The following is a 15,110-nucleotide window of genomic DNA, read 5'->3' as shown; positions in this document are numbered from 1 at the left end:
CATGCAAGCTCCTTTGAAGGAGAAGCTTGGAAGCTATTCTCCAAGGCCATCCTCAGCAGCTGAGACCACGCCAGGTTAACTGAAGAGCCCCCTTGGCTTCTTCCTCTTGAGCTTTGACAGCTGAGGTCTCTGCATAGGGCCTGAAGTACCCTAGAAAAAAAGGAACCCAAGTTAATAGGGGTTTTGAAGCAGTTCCACTAAATTTAGGAAAGGAACTTTCTTCTCATGGCTTCTAGTTAGGATGAGACCTTCTTGAAGTATCTGACATGGGTGTTTTGAAGTCTGTGTCAGTCAGTAATTGTGATGTAAGACTCTGAGCAGGGGATGCACATGTCCCTTCTCCCCCAATGAACCACCTCACAGACCACCACTGGGAGTGGGATAAAGTGAAAAGGGAGTCGAGGCTCATCATTTAGTGCTAGAACTGCAGAGAGGAGACAGCAGGGAAAGATGTGACAGACCATGACTCTCCATCTAGACATCACAATTTGGATGCCCGGTCACAAATATCCCTCAATATTGTTGAGGCAGTGTCAACTAAGTGGCAATTACAGGAACCACTGGCTCAGGGGCTATAGATGTCAACTCTGCCAGCTCTCAGAACGCCACCCAGGAAGCTGCTCATGACTCACTGTGGGCTCTTTCTGCAGCGCTGAGAGGGCTGGTGCTGAGGAGACCGGTTGTTCTGGCTGGTTAAGAAACTGGCTATCAACTCCTTGCAGGGAGGTACTGCTTGAGGTCTGAGGGTCTCCTGAAATCAGAACAATCAACAGAAGATAGTGATAAATTCCTTCTTGTTACCAGGAGGACATTAGTATTTATCAAGCATTCTGATAAAGGCCAGGGTTTGGACTGGATTTCCAGCTGCCTTGCAGAAAGCCGTTTCTATTACACAGTGAAGACTTTCCAAGCCCACTTTCCACAGGTAGGATAAGAGTTTCCTTGACTCAGAATAGCCAACTGTTTTTCTACACATTCCCTGACACGTCTCAGGTAGGGAGATTAATCTTTCTCCTGGTTCTCTCACTAAACCCTCCTGACCACCTACACCAATGCCATCTAACAGGACTTTCTACAGTGATGGAAATGTTCTGTATCTGCACTGTCCAACTTGGTAGCCAGTAGCCTCATGTGGTTACCCTGAGTACTTGAAATACGGCTAGTGCAAATGAGGAAATAAATTTTTAATTTTTTAAATTTTTATTCATTTATTTTATTTTTATTTATGTATTTATTTATTTTGAGACAAAGTCTCGCTTTGTTGCCTGGGCTAGAGTGAGTACCATGGCGTCAGCCTAGCTCACAGTGACCTCAAACTCCTGGGCTTAAGCAATCCTACTGCCTCAGCCTCCCGAGCAGCTGGGACTACAGGCATGCGCCACCATGCCCGGCTAATTTTTTCTATATATATTTTAGTTGGCCAGATAATTTCTTTCTATTTTTAGTAGAGACGGGGCCTCGCTCTTGCTCAGGCTGGTCTCAAACTCCTGACCTCGAGCAATCCACCCGCCTCGGCCTCCCAGAGTGCTAGGATTACAGGCGTGAGCCACTGCGCCCGGCCAATTTTTATTCATTTAAATTTAAATAGTCACATATGGCTAGAGCAATCATATTGGACAGCACGAAGCTAGACCCTAACTCTAACCTCAGGCACCTCTGGCTACTCACCAGTGTCTTGATGCTTCTGTCTCACTTGGACCTCTTGTTTGGTGACTGCCACGTAGAGACTCTGCAGATCCAGGACAAAGGGCCTTCCATCACCGATGCTGCATGCCTCTGGTAGTTTCTGTAGAGGAGAGAAGACGCCGTCACTGCTTACACTGTATATAGTTAGCGAAAAGAGATCTGATCCCACTGGCAGAAATGGCATTACCCCCGAACAAATTTATATGAAGCAGTTACATCCAATAGAGGGCGTCCACACCCAAGCCTGTTGAGACCAATACAAAGACTTCTTGGGAGGTCTTCTCCTCTGAAGGGCAACTCCAAACATTTCCCCCAATCCTTAGATCTACCATGTTTTCCCACAAATACCCCATAGGTCTCCAGGCTCTTTCTTCCAAAGGCATGACTTCTCAGAGGGCAGTTTTAGAAAATCACCTTTCCTACATTGTCCCTGAGTTGTACAGAGTACTATTTTGTACAGATTCCTAAACTCCCACACTAGAGAGAGAAAAAGGATAAAATCCAGGACAGGGGAGAGACAGCAAAATGGGAATGACAGACTGACAGACAAGAAAAGATCATGCAGTTGCGTCGCTCAGTCAGAGGAGCTGGGAGAAATAAAGTCGACAGAGCTTCTGAGGCCCACCTGCCTTTTATATTCCCCACTGCAATCCCATTGTGCTTTACTAGAATCCACACTCTCAGTGGGGGTGATATCGCCCCCAAAGGGGTGAAAACTGGTTTTTGAGGGGTGAAAAAAACATACTCTTTTAAAATATAAAGCACAGATAAACACGTGGTACATAAACAGATTTTTGGTATATCTGTGGCATTAAAATTTCCTGAGAGGGGGTGATTGGGGGAAAAAAGTCTCAAAAGGTTCCTTAGGGAAGTGATAATGAAAAAAGGACTGAGAAACACTGCTATAAGTACATTATATTTATCTGTTTCCTTCACCATGGAATGAACTGTGGATTTATATCCACAGCAAAATGCTTTGCCTGGTTGTAGTTTCATATACTTGGCTGAACTGAGTTGAAGTAATAGCTGAAGACTGAACAAAGTACAATAAAAATGAGATGAAAGAGTATGGTGTCCTGCGATTCCAAACCTGGCTGCACTTTAGAATCTTGGAAAGGGCCCAGAATGACGTCACCTGTCCCTATGCGTGCAAATCATCATGGTTCCCAGCCCAGTTAGCCGGTCCCCAAGAGCAGCCATGTTGGCAGCTCACATGGGAACTCACCCAAGAATCCTGGATTCGCTAGTATCTCATGTCAAGGGCACCTTTTTTGTGCTACAAGGGCATTCATTTCTGAAAACCCTCTGTGGGAGAAGAATGAAAGAGAAAGTATGAGGGGCAGGGAAGCAGGTGCTGAACCACAGTCAGGATTATGCACCTATCTTCCCTTGAGTGTGGCGGTGGCTGAAAAGCTTGTTGATCCCCAGGAAACGTCACATACTTTTTTATTTCAACCCTACCCCCATAATGACCATACCAAGCTTAGACTGTCACTGGAAACTACAGATAGTGAACCAGGAGCCTTGAGTCCAAACTTGCCTCGGGCAGTTATCACTCAGGAGTGCGGAGCCCTCTTCCCCAGCGCTCTCTGAGGAACGTACTGAAACGGGGGAGGGACTGTCAGGCCACACCACTTCCACCCTGTCTCACTCTCCTTCCCAGGCTCAGCTCTCTAACCCCCAAGCCACTCCCTCCAAAAGAAGGTCTTCTCATCTGTAGCCAGAGAGCCCTGCTAGTGGAGAGGGAAGCAGCTGTTCTCCTTCCTCGTAGCTTGAGTCTCTAGGATCTGCCTTCATATTGCCCAAGAAATGTAGCCTCGCTTAGGGTCGCTCATACACAGCTTGGTAGGCAGTGTGCTGTCTTTTCAAATGGGTTAGGCAGAATCAGGCAGTCTAGGGCCATTTCCCCCGTCTATGGAACTAAACAGACGCATAAATTTCCCAGGGTCATCTTTACCCAGCTTGTGTATTTAACCTCGAAGTGAAGCACCAGAAGTGAAAAGGCCATTAAAGCCAATGCTGCCCTCACCTAATGGCCCTTTCTCTATCCTTCCCCTTCTCAGAGAGATCTGGTCCTGCAGTTGCTGGCACAGATATCCCACCAGGGTATCTATTCTCAGAAAAGTACTAGGAACAGAATATTGCTATATTTGCCAAGTACGCACTATGTGCTAGGCACTGCCCTAAGAACTTTAAGTGTATTAACGTGTTTTTGTCTTACTTACTACTATTTCCCTGGCCTCTAGAACGTCCCCCAGTCCACGATAGGGGATTAATAACTACTTGGGAATGAATGAACATAGTAGGCACTAGCTGACCCTATCTGGCTAAGGTACTTAGTCAAAGAGAATAAGTGGTGGAGCGGGATTAGAATCCAGGCAGTCTGACTTCAGGGCTTACACATATAATAACAACTCTATTTATTTCTCTGAACAACAGAATTTTAGTCAAAAGGGCAGTCTAGCCTTTCCCAGGATCACAGCCTACAATCCCTCACATCCCAAATCCTCTGCCATCTAGTTAAGGAACAAACTCCCTAAGGTGACAAGAAAAAAGGAGGCAGGTGGTCTGGACTGGAAACCTTAGGGGCTGAGAGGCCATACCCTTAATCCCATTTTAGCTGTTTCTTATCATCATGGATTCCTTGGGCATCTCAGAATATGCTAAGGAAGAGAGGTAGAGAGCTTGGGAAGCAGAAACATTAGCTCCCTGCGCAGGACAATGGCAGGGGCTGGCTGGGGCAGGCGGCAGAGATCAAAGGGAGAAAGCTGGAGGCAGGACTAAGCAAAGCAAACAGTACCCCCTGCTATAAGAACGATTGAGCCAGGAGCACGGTGTACCAGCCACAAAGCGGGTCACTGCCCAGAGTGGGGCGGGAAAGAAGAGTCAGGTCAGCCTATTCATATAACGTGTTCATCTGATTAAGCCAGAATCAATTCTAGTCAGTAAAAAGGTTAGTGAGATTCTACTGTACGCCAAGCACTGCAGGACTGGGGGCAGGGGAAACAGGTGCAGCAATCCTTCCCTCCTCATAACAGGTCTGAGTTAACGCAAAGATAAACAAGGCAAGCGTCCCTACCTCAGAGTTCATATTTGCATGCGGGAAATAGGTAGATACATGTTGTCTTGGTTTTGTTCTGTTTTCTGTGACTTGCTAAAACAGAGTGATAAACAAAGGGTAACAGGAACCCAGAAAAGAAGAATGGGATAAATTTTGACAGCTCTGCAAAGAGCTTCAGAGGTGGTGACATCAAGGAAAGCCTTGCAAAGTCAGATTCCGAGAGTGCTGGAAGCCTGTGAGGCACAAAGATATGAAAAGACAGTGTACGTGGATATAGCTCATGGCAAATGAGACCAGACAGCTCAGTTCACATTCACTAGATTGATTGCGAAAGACTTCGTTTTCTGAATTAAGGTTGCACCTTTGGGGATTTCCTTCTGTTTCATAAAGTGGCTTTCTCTACTATATAACTGTTTGCCAAAGCTTCCCAAGCTCCAAACTAATATTGATACAATGATGATGAATCAGAAGCTTCCTCTCAGGTTTCCCTTTTCAGGCTCTCTGTTACGTTGACTTAAACTCGTTGAGTATTTCTTGACTACTTACTTCTAGTACAAAGCCACAAGATCTGTTTTACTGTCCCATCTCCAATTCACTAAGACTTTGGATCCTGCTATACAGCCATATCAGAAACTTTAGGAAAACCAAAGTTACAGAAATCCTATAAGGCATTTTATTTCCCCTCCATGTCCCTACTGCACCCCATCTTGGTTCCTAGGGCCTAAACTTCCCATAACTCTCATCTTCATCAAGTCTGAAACTCATTCCCAGTGGTCCAGAAATTCTGAGACTCCCTCAGGATTTGTTGGAGAGATCCCAATTGCCACTTTCAACTAGAATTAAGTGGTTTGCCTCACCTCCCTACTCTCATCCCTCCTTTCTCTGAGACTGTTTCAGAAAAGAAACTTTTAGACCTGTGCTGTGGCTCATGCCTGTAATCCCAGCATTTTGGGAGGCTAAGGCAGGAGGATTGCTTAAGGCCAGGAGTTGGACACCAGCCTGGACAACATAATGAGACCTCGTCTCAAAAAAAAAAAAAAAATTAGCTGGTATGGTGGCGTGTGCCTGTAGCACCAGCTACTTAGGAGGCCGAGGCAGGAGGATCACTTGAGCCCAGGAGTTCAAGGTTGCAGTGAGCAATGATCAGGCCACTGCACTCCAGCCTGGGTGACAGAGACACCCTGTCTCAAAAAAAAAAAAAGAAGAAGAAGAGAAACTTTTAGAATCCTGGGTAAGGAAAGGCCAGACCCTGATATACTACTGCTTGCCCTATAAATATGGGCTCACAGTCTGAGGATACAGATTTAACAGACAGAAGAAAAAGGGAAAACAAACTCACTGGAGCTCTCCAGCATCAGCCTTTGAACAGGTCTTTGATTCTGGCACCAGCCACAGAAACTGGCACAGCCCCAAGGGCCTGGCACCGACCGTCACAATATCACAACCGCCAGGGCAGGGCCCCCAACACATGACTTCCCTAAGGGTAAAAATTCCTTTCCTCCCTCTTACAATGTGGCAAACACTGCTGGTCTGGATACAAACTTCCTTCCCAAGGGAGCCCAAGTCTCACTTTAGGAAATCGTGGTAATGTTTATCATTAGCATTTCTTAGGGATAAGAGCATATTAGAAAACTCTTCTAAGGTCTCAAATTGCCAGAAGATTTGGCAAAATAAAGAGAAAGGAACAACAAAATGACTGAGGAAGAGGACTCTAATGAGAAAGACTCTTCAAGAAACACAACTCCCCCTCTGCCAATCCATTCATAGTTTACAAATATTTACTGACCACCTACTATGGTGTTCAGGACTATTTAGATGCTGGGAATATAGTGTAATGAACAAAAGAGATAAAAATCCTGCCCTCTTGAAGTTTACATTCTAGAGGGGAGATCAACAAATATTAATATATAGCTAATTAAAAATTATACTCTGTCAGATGGTGACAGTACCATGGAGAAAAATGAATCAGCAAAGACATATGGAATGAGGGCAGTAATGCGTCATAATTTTAAACAGAGGTGAAGGAAGGCCTCACTAAGAGGGTGACATTTCAAAAAGACCTGAAGTGAGAGAATGATCCACGTGGTTATCTGGGTCAAGTGACCGGATGCCCAATTTGCCTGGGACAGTCCCAGTGTATGTTTATTGTCCCAACTTAATTATTAATAGAGCTCCCTTTCTCCCTTACAAATGTCTTAATTTGAATGATAAATTAGATGCTTACCCTACATCAGAGGAAAAGCAGGGCAGGTATGTGGATGTGTGTCTGTGTTTATTTGAAATCATGAAGTAATGCAGCACATTATCTTTTATTCTGTAAGATGACAAACCATTACGGCTTATGAGCAAAAGAGAGAAATGATCTGACTTACATTTTAAAAGAATCATTCTGAGTGTAAAAGGGCAAGAGAAGAAGCAGGCAGACCTGTTGGGAGGCTGCTACAGTAATCAGGCGAGAGATGAGGGTGGCTTGGACCAGGGTGGGAGCAGTGGGGTGGTGAGAAGGGATGAGATTCTGGATGTATCTGCAGGTATGGCCAACATACCTTCAAGCTGATGGACCGGGTGTAGGATGTGAGAGGAGTCAAGGACGACTCCACTCTAGGGAATAAGGTAGATGCTACAAAGGAATGATCCAGGAACCTAAAATGAAACCCCTAAATTAAAGATAACCTGAAATGGCCTCTGGATCCATAACATAGACCTAGCTTATAAAAGGGTGAGAGTCAGAAGGAAAAGTGAACCCAATGCTGAAGGAAAGCATCAAGGTTTAAAAAAAGAAAGTTGAAAGTGGCTTCTCACTCAAAGAGGAAGAAGCAAGACTATCCAGAAATTAGGAAAGAAATTCTAAGGGGGGAAAAAAGGGGAGAAATAAAAATGTACTTTTAAGTTCTGGCTTTAGAGTCTCATAGACTTGGATTTGTACCTAAGGTGGTCTTTTTTCTGTGAGCTGTGACACTTTGGGCAAGTTATTATACTTAGTGTCTTATTTTGGGAGAGAGAGGGGAAGGCAGGGAAAGAGAGCTCTTGGGAGTCTGGGGAAGGAGGCCTGAGACTAACAAACAGAGACATCACAGAGTTTGTGAAAGGATTAAATGAGAGAATAGAGTAAGTCCCCAAGAAATGTCTGTTCCTTCCCTTTGCAAGGCACACTGAACCAAGAGGGCTCAATAAATATCCTAATGACAGGCTGGGAGTGGTGGCTCACGCCCGTAATCCTAGCACTCTGGGAGGCCGTGGTGGGCGGATGGTTTGAGCTCAGGAGTTCGAGACCAGCCTGAGTAAGAGCGAGACCCCCGTCTCTACTAAAAATAGAAAGCAATTATATGGACAGCTAAAAATATATATAGGAAAAATTTTTTCTACTAAAAAAAATAGAAAGAAATTAGCTGGACAACTAAAATATATACATATATAAAAAAAAATTAGCCGGGCATGGTGGCGCATGCCTGTAGTCCCAGCTATTCGGGAGGCTGAGGCAGTAGGATCGCTTGAGCCCAGGAGTTTGAGGTTGCTGTGAGCTGGGCTGACGCCACGGCACTCACTCTAGCCCGGGCAACAGAGCGAGACTCTGTCTCAAAAAAAAAAAAGAAAGAAAGAAAAAGAAAATTAAAATGTCATAAGTCAAAAATGCACTTTCGACTTAGAATATTTTCAACTTAGGATGGGCTTATTGGGACATAACCCCATTGTAAGTTGAGGAGCATCTGTGTTAACTTTTCTCCACTGGCATCCCAAAGCGTATGATTGTCTAACAATTCAGTGAGCAGTCAGGGTTCAGATCAGGGAGACTGAGTCATGGAAACCTAGCTAGTAACCTGTAGGTAGTGCACTGCCCAGCGTCACCGTGCTAGGTTACTCCTCAGTCTCCAGCAAAGACCAAGGCATCATGGCTTTTGTTTCAGAAGGCCCTGGGTTTAAATCCTGGCTTTGCCAGTTATCAGCTAAGTTGCTAACCTCTTTTAGCCTATGTTCCCTCACCAGAAAAATGAGGAGACTAACACCTACTTTTATGAGACTGATGGAAGGCTTATATGAGACAATATTTGCAAAGGGTGCATGCTCAGTATGTATTATGTCTCCTTACCCCCTCGAAACAGCTTTTGTTGCTTCTCAAAGATCTCCTGTTATTCTCCCAATTCTTCAGGATCTATCCAAGAGGTCAAGGTTTCACCGTCATTCTCTCTAGTCCCTTTTGGGGGGCAGGTATAACAGTGGAGAGTAAAGCTACCTCTCTCTCCGCAGGAACACAAAGCACAAGCAGATTGCTTCCCACAGAATTTTAGCGAAAGTATTCCACATAGCCCAACTTCTCCAACAATGCTTCAGCCAGGAGCTCCTCACCACCATTTCCTGCTTCCCACTGTGACTTGTGCAAAATGCTCTGCTATGTCATTTCCATTTTTAAGTAATACACACTCAATATGGGCTGTTTGAGAAACAGAAAAACATGACCCGGAGATACGTCATCCAATAAGTAATAGCCAAATGATTTTTGATGGGATTAATCTCATAGTTTCCTCAGAGTCTGAGAAAAAACACATTAATAGGACAGAAAAATCTGTGAGTGATTTCCAGATTTTTAAAAGATAACCATTTCACTCTCTTTTCTCCTCATTTCCTCATCCAAATTTTCACGTGGCTGAGCTGTCTCTGAGTTCCAGGCAAGATCCAACCCTGGGGGGGCCCGCTCTTTGTCCCTCACAGAATACGGCTCTATCAGTTTACTGATAGAAAGCTTTGTGACTGGGGAGAGAACACAGTACCCTAAGCACACAAGGCACACTGCCCTTGAAGGTCTGTGTGTGAAATCAAGGAGACAGCTGACCCCACTCCTGTGTTTGGTCTGATTCAGCTTTGTTTGGGTCTGTGCCTGCAAGAAGGCCTTCCCTGACCATTCTGCCTGCCGCTGCTGGTCTTGCCATGCTCTGTGACTACCCCCCAGCCCCGGAGCGTCCACTCAGTGCTGGACTATAAGGAAAAAGAACACAGAGAAGCCTGAACTGGGTCTTATGTTTAGGGACCTTGCAAATTAATTGCAGTTTAGGGATCTTACAAATTAATTAAATTATAGCCCATCTTGCCCCTCCCCCATCTTAAAACAAGGTGGGAAAATGGATGCATGCATGTATACAATCTATTTTTTTTTTTTTTTTTTTGAGACAGAGTCTCACTCTGTTGCCCGGGCTAGAGTGCCATGGCATCACCTAGCTCACAGCAACCTCAAACTCCTGGGCTCAACCAATCCTCCTGCCTCAGCCTCCCAGGTAGCTGGGACTACAGGCATGCGCCACCATGCCTGGCTAATTTTTCCTATATATATTTTTAGCTGTCCATGTAATTTCTTTCTATTTTTAGTAGAGACGGGGTCTCGCTCTTGCTCAGGCTGGTCTCGAACTCCTGAGCTCAAACGATCCACCCGCCTCGGCCTCCCAGAGTGCTAGGATTACAGGCGTGAGCCACCGCGCCCGGCCTATGTATACAATCTAGTCAAGTCACTACTAATAAATCATTTTCTTTGCAGCCTCCCTCCAAATTGGGATAATCTTGCTGCTTCACTCTCTCTCATGAGGCTGGAAATACAATGGAGCAAGATAAGACGCAGAGTTCATAACAATTTGAGATAAAGTCCAGGTCCTACTTACACTATTCAGATTTTTCTGGTTCAGCCTGAGGCCCTGCTTAGCTCCCTGGACTGCACAGTCAAAAGAGGAGCGGGATGGAGATGGGAAGAAAGACCAAGAAGAGAGGTCCAAACAGAAGGCTTGAATAATATTAGTGAGATTAACTAACTTTTTAAATGTTTTCTATGTGCTAGGTACTGGGCTATAAATTTTAATACATTATCTCAATTAACCTTCACAGTAACCCTGTCAGCTAGGCACTAAAATCATTCCCATTTTATATACAAGAGAAAAAAGACTCAAAGATGTTAAGTAACTTGACCAAGATAACAGCAGAATGGGGAAGTAGAAGACCCAGAAAGTTGAACTCTAGAACCTACACGTGAACCATTACACTAAAATGCCTTTAGAATCACCCAATGAGACATCCATGTCTCCCTCCCACCCCTGACCCCTGTAAGGAAGCTGGTCCCTGTCCCACTAGAAGCTAGCTCTCACTGACTTTCTTAAATCTCCAGATAGCTCAACAGGCTGAGAGAGAGAAAAGACAAAATGCTCTCTAGAGAAGGAAAGCCTTACTTCACCCCCTGAGTATCCTCCAAGTGTACTGGAAAATCAGAGAAATGAATCTCTGGTATGGGGAGGCTCTAGACTCTGAATCTCCTTTTAAAACAAGTACAGCCCCTCAGAGTCATAGCAGGAAGGCCCCTCAGCTCTGCCCCAAAAGAAAAATAATGGTAAAGGGAGTGGAAGTGGAGGTGGGGGCGGGGGCAGCTGCTCTCATAAGAGCCCTTTGTGGTGGCTGCCTCTGAAAGGAGGTTTTGCTAGACAAGGTGGAACTTCTCAAGGTGACAAGCAAATGGTACAGACTGAGCTGTGACCCTCTGCTCACTCCATAACCAGCCCCTCCCCTTTGGAGGGCCAGAGCCTAAACTGTCCCTGGAGCCCCACCCAGCCCCAGCACAAACCATGGCTTTCTAGTCTGGAGAGCAACTAATGAGCAGCAAAGGGGCTCAGGGGACACAAGTGGTTTCCTAGGGGGGACGGATCCTCACAGCCCCTCAGAAAGGGCAGTAGCAACTCTCATTCCTTCTTTTCTCTGCTCCCACTCCTTCTCCAAGAAGAACAAACAGCTCTGTCAGCTCTGGCTCAGGGAGCGGGCTCTGCCCAGCCTAGCAGAGGGACAACCAGTCGGAACATTAGTTTAGCACCTCTCTCAGTTCAGCCACTTCAACATCCTTTTCCCAAATGGAAACGAAACAATGTGGTAGAAATCGGAAAGAAAAAGGCATCAGGTTTAATGACAGAAAGAAAACCACAGCTGTAAGGCAGGCATTCTGGCTCTGAAAGCTCTTGATCCCTGCCCTGTGCCACTAGCACTGTGCCGGGGTGCAGATTTCATTTTTTTTTTTTTTTTTTTCCTGTTTAGTGGAGAAGAGAGGACAAGGACAGTCAGCTGGGTCTGTAGGGCACAGAGGTGATTTAGAGGACCCTGCAGTATTCTCCATAGGACCTCCACCACCACAGGGATTCTCTTTCACTCCAGATTACACCTTGACAGCTGGGAACACAGCTCATGACGGCTACGTTATCATGGGCTTTCTGCCCCCACCCAGCCTGCTGCCTGCCTCTCTGTAGGGTGATGGTGTCTTCTCTGCCCTGAGAAATCTTCCCCTACAGGGTGATGTACCACCTCCCTACTCTCTCTCTCTCTCTCTCCACAAGGGCCTGATCTTCATTACCTTGGATAGGTAAAGATTTCTTACCAGGACACAAACCATAAAGGAAAAGATTGGTAAATTGGATTAGATTAAAATTAGGAACTTCCATTCATCAAAAGATACACTTAAGAGAGCAAAAAAGCAAGCTATAGAGTGGGAGAAAATATTTGCAATACATATAATCAACAAAAGACTCACTTTCAAACTAAATGAAAAACTCTCAGTAAGAAAAAAGACAACTCAATAGAAAATTGGCAAAAGGCTTAGTCATATCTAAATAACCAATAATTACATGAAAATGTACATAACCTCACTGGGGAAATTAAAACCACAATAGGACATCACTGCATATTCACCATAATGGTTAACCCGAAAAAGGCAGATAATATCAAGTGTTGGCAAAGATGTGGTACAACCAGAACTCTCATATACTGTTTGTGTGAGTATAAATTGATATAGTCATTTTGGAAAATGGTTTGGCAGTATCTACTAAATCTAAACACATACATACCTATGACTCAGCCATTTCATTCCTATGTATATACCCAACACAAGGTAGATAAATAGCTGTGGTTAGTCTTACAATGAAATATTATACAGAAATGAAAATTTAAATAATACTGTTACATTCAGCAACATGAATGAATTTCATTAACATTTTGTTGAGTGAAAGAAGGCAGACACAAAAGAGTATATACCATATGATTCCATTTATATGAAGTTCAAAAACAAGCAAAATTAACCATCATACTAGAAGTCGGGACAGTGCTTACCCTTTGGAAGTGATAGGTACTGGGAAGGAACAAGGAGATGCTTCCGAGTACTGGAAATTTTCTAGTGTGTGATTTGGATGCCAGTTTCACAGCTATGTTTATTTTGTAATAATTCTTAAAGCTGTACACTTATGGGTACTTTTCTGTATGCATCTTATACTTCAATTTTAAAAGTTTATTAATAAAAGATAAGTCACTATGGAAAACAGTTTGGCAGTTACTCAAAAATTTAAATATAGAGTTACTACATGACCCAGCAATTCTACTCCTAGGTTTATACCCAAGAGAACTAGGGTAATGAAAACATTCTGGAATTAGACAGTAGTTAGGGTTGCACAACCTTGTGAATACACTGAAACCACTGAGTTATATATTCTTGGTATACACTATTCAGTAAATTTCATGGCATGTGGATTATAGCTTTATTTTTTTTAAAGGATAAAAAAAAGACAAAATCCTATTCTTCCATTCTCCTTTGCCTGTTCTCCACTCTGTTTCCTCTTTTAGGAATAGAGTCTCAGGCTCCCAACAGGCCTGGACAACTTTAAAAGGACTTTAACACAGTCAGCAGAACAGATACCTGCCCAGTGACTGAACAGCTAGGGTTAGCATGGAATAGTGAAAGACCACAGGATCTAGAGACCTAATTTTGAAAGTAAGTCCACCACTTACATGTTTGTTTTATGATCTTGGCCAAATGACTTAATTTCTTTGAACCTCAATTTTCTCACTATAAAATGAGTAAAGTAATTTCTATCAATGAGGGTTGTCACAAGGATTGTTAAAATGAGATAATGTGTATAACAGATTAATTCTGTTCTCTTGAGAATCCTACACAATCTCAGCTACTTGAAGGCAACCAGGAAAAGCACTTTATTTCAGCAAAACAGTGTGGGTTCTGGAGTTAAACTGCTTACACTCAAATCGCAGGTCCATTACTTCATCTCTCTAAGCACCTTGGTTTCTCTGTTTATTGAGAAAGTAATACTAACTGCAGGCTGGGCATGGTGGCTCACACCTGTAATCCCAGCACTTTGGGAGGCCAAGGCAGGGGAATCACTTGAGGCTAGGAATTTGAGACCAGCCTGGGCAACATAGCGAGACTCCTATCTCTGTAAAAAACAAAAATTAGCCAGGTATAGTGGTGCATGCCAGTAGCCCCAGCTACGATAGAGGCTGAGTGGGAGGATCGCTTGAGCCCAGGAGTTGAGGCGCCAAGTGAGCTATGATTAAGCCACAGCACTCCAGCCTGGGTGACAGAGTAAGACTCTGTCTCCTAAAAAAATAATAATAACTTTACCTGCATTATAGAGTTATTATGAGGATTAAATGAGATAATGTGTATAAAATGCTCAATATAGAGCCTGGCACATAGGAAGTGCTCAATAAATATTAACTATCATTAATAATTCAATCATTAAACAAAATCGTCAAATGTGCCAAATAGTAGGCTGTGTCCTAAGGATAAGACAGGGTTCACTGCCCTCAAGGAGCTCATAGTCTGGCTGGGGAGTCAGACACATAAACAAATAATTGTTCTTCGAGGCCAGCCACACACTGGAGCCTTTGATTCCCAGTCAACAGCACTGGGTCTCAGGCATTGCAAAACAAAGCAGGATATGTAAGGAACAGTGTGGGGTGGGGGCAGCAGTGAACAGACTAACCATGAATCAACAGTAGGCCCTTCTTTTTCCACAAATAGCCTACAAACATCTAGATCAACAGGCACGCAGACTTCCTCCTCAGCACTACTGCTAACTGGCCAGGGGCTTACGGGCGTCTCCTACATATCTACGTCCTCCAACTCTTCGAGTGGCTGGTTCCTTCTCATCTTTCCGGTTTCAGTTTAAACATCACTTCTTCTGGCCCGCTGACCAAATCATCTGAAGTATTCGCTCTAAAGAGCACTCTATTCTATTTCTTCAGTTAATTATAAGTTTCAATTATTTGTTTACTTGTTTCCTATCTCCCCCACTGGGGTGTGATCCTCTGGAGTTTGGGCACCACTCATCCAGCAGATATACACTGCGTATCTACTACAGGACAGGCACTGAAATACGTGCTGGGAATTTAGTTTGCGGGTAGAGACAGGGCCATGGCCCTCATGGAGCTTATGGTCTGTATTTGTGGAAAAGCCTTGGGATGAAAGTTTATCCTAGTCCTGGCGGAGGACCCTCTTCTGACTAGCCCAGTTAGATATGAGCCCTTGGGTGCCAACCTCCGGCTGAGTCCAAAAAGCAAGAAG

The 15,110-nt window shown here is 44.2% G+C and overlaps 1 protein-coding gene across 1 annotated transcript in view; it reads right to left on the bottom strand.

Moving 5' to 3' along the window:
* The window catches only part of NHEJ1 (non-homologous end joining factor 1), an 83,508-nt gene continuing 68,398 nt past the window's right edge, over positions 1–15,110 (bottom strand). The window contains exons 6-8 of the mRNA XM_069466934.1: positions 1,669–1,786; positions 633–751; positions 1–150 (exon numbers count right to left, since the gene is read on the bottom strand). Coding sequence (XP_069323035.1) covers positions 76–150; positions 633–751; positions 1,669–1,786 — 312 coding nt within the window. The 3' untranslated portion in view covers positions 1–75. The remainder of the gene's footprint in view (positions 151–632; positions 752–1,668; positions 1,787–15,110) is intronic.

The sequence above is a fragment of the Eulemur rufifrons genome, chromosome 1 (assembly GCF_041146395.1).
Source record: "Eulemur rufifrons isolate Redbay chromosome 1, OSU_ERuf_1, whole genome shotgun sequence".
Lineage (NCBI taxonomy): Eukaryota > Metazoa > Chordata > Mammalia > Primates > Lemuridae > Eulemur > Eulemur rufifrons.
The sequence above is the reverse complement of the archived record's forward strand: the minus strand, read 5'-3'. Positions and strand labels throughout refer to the sequence as shown.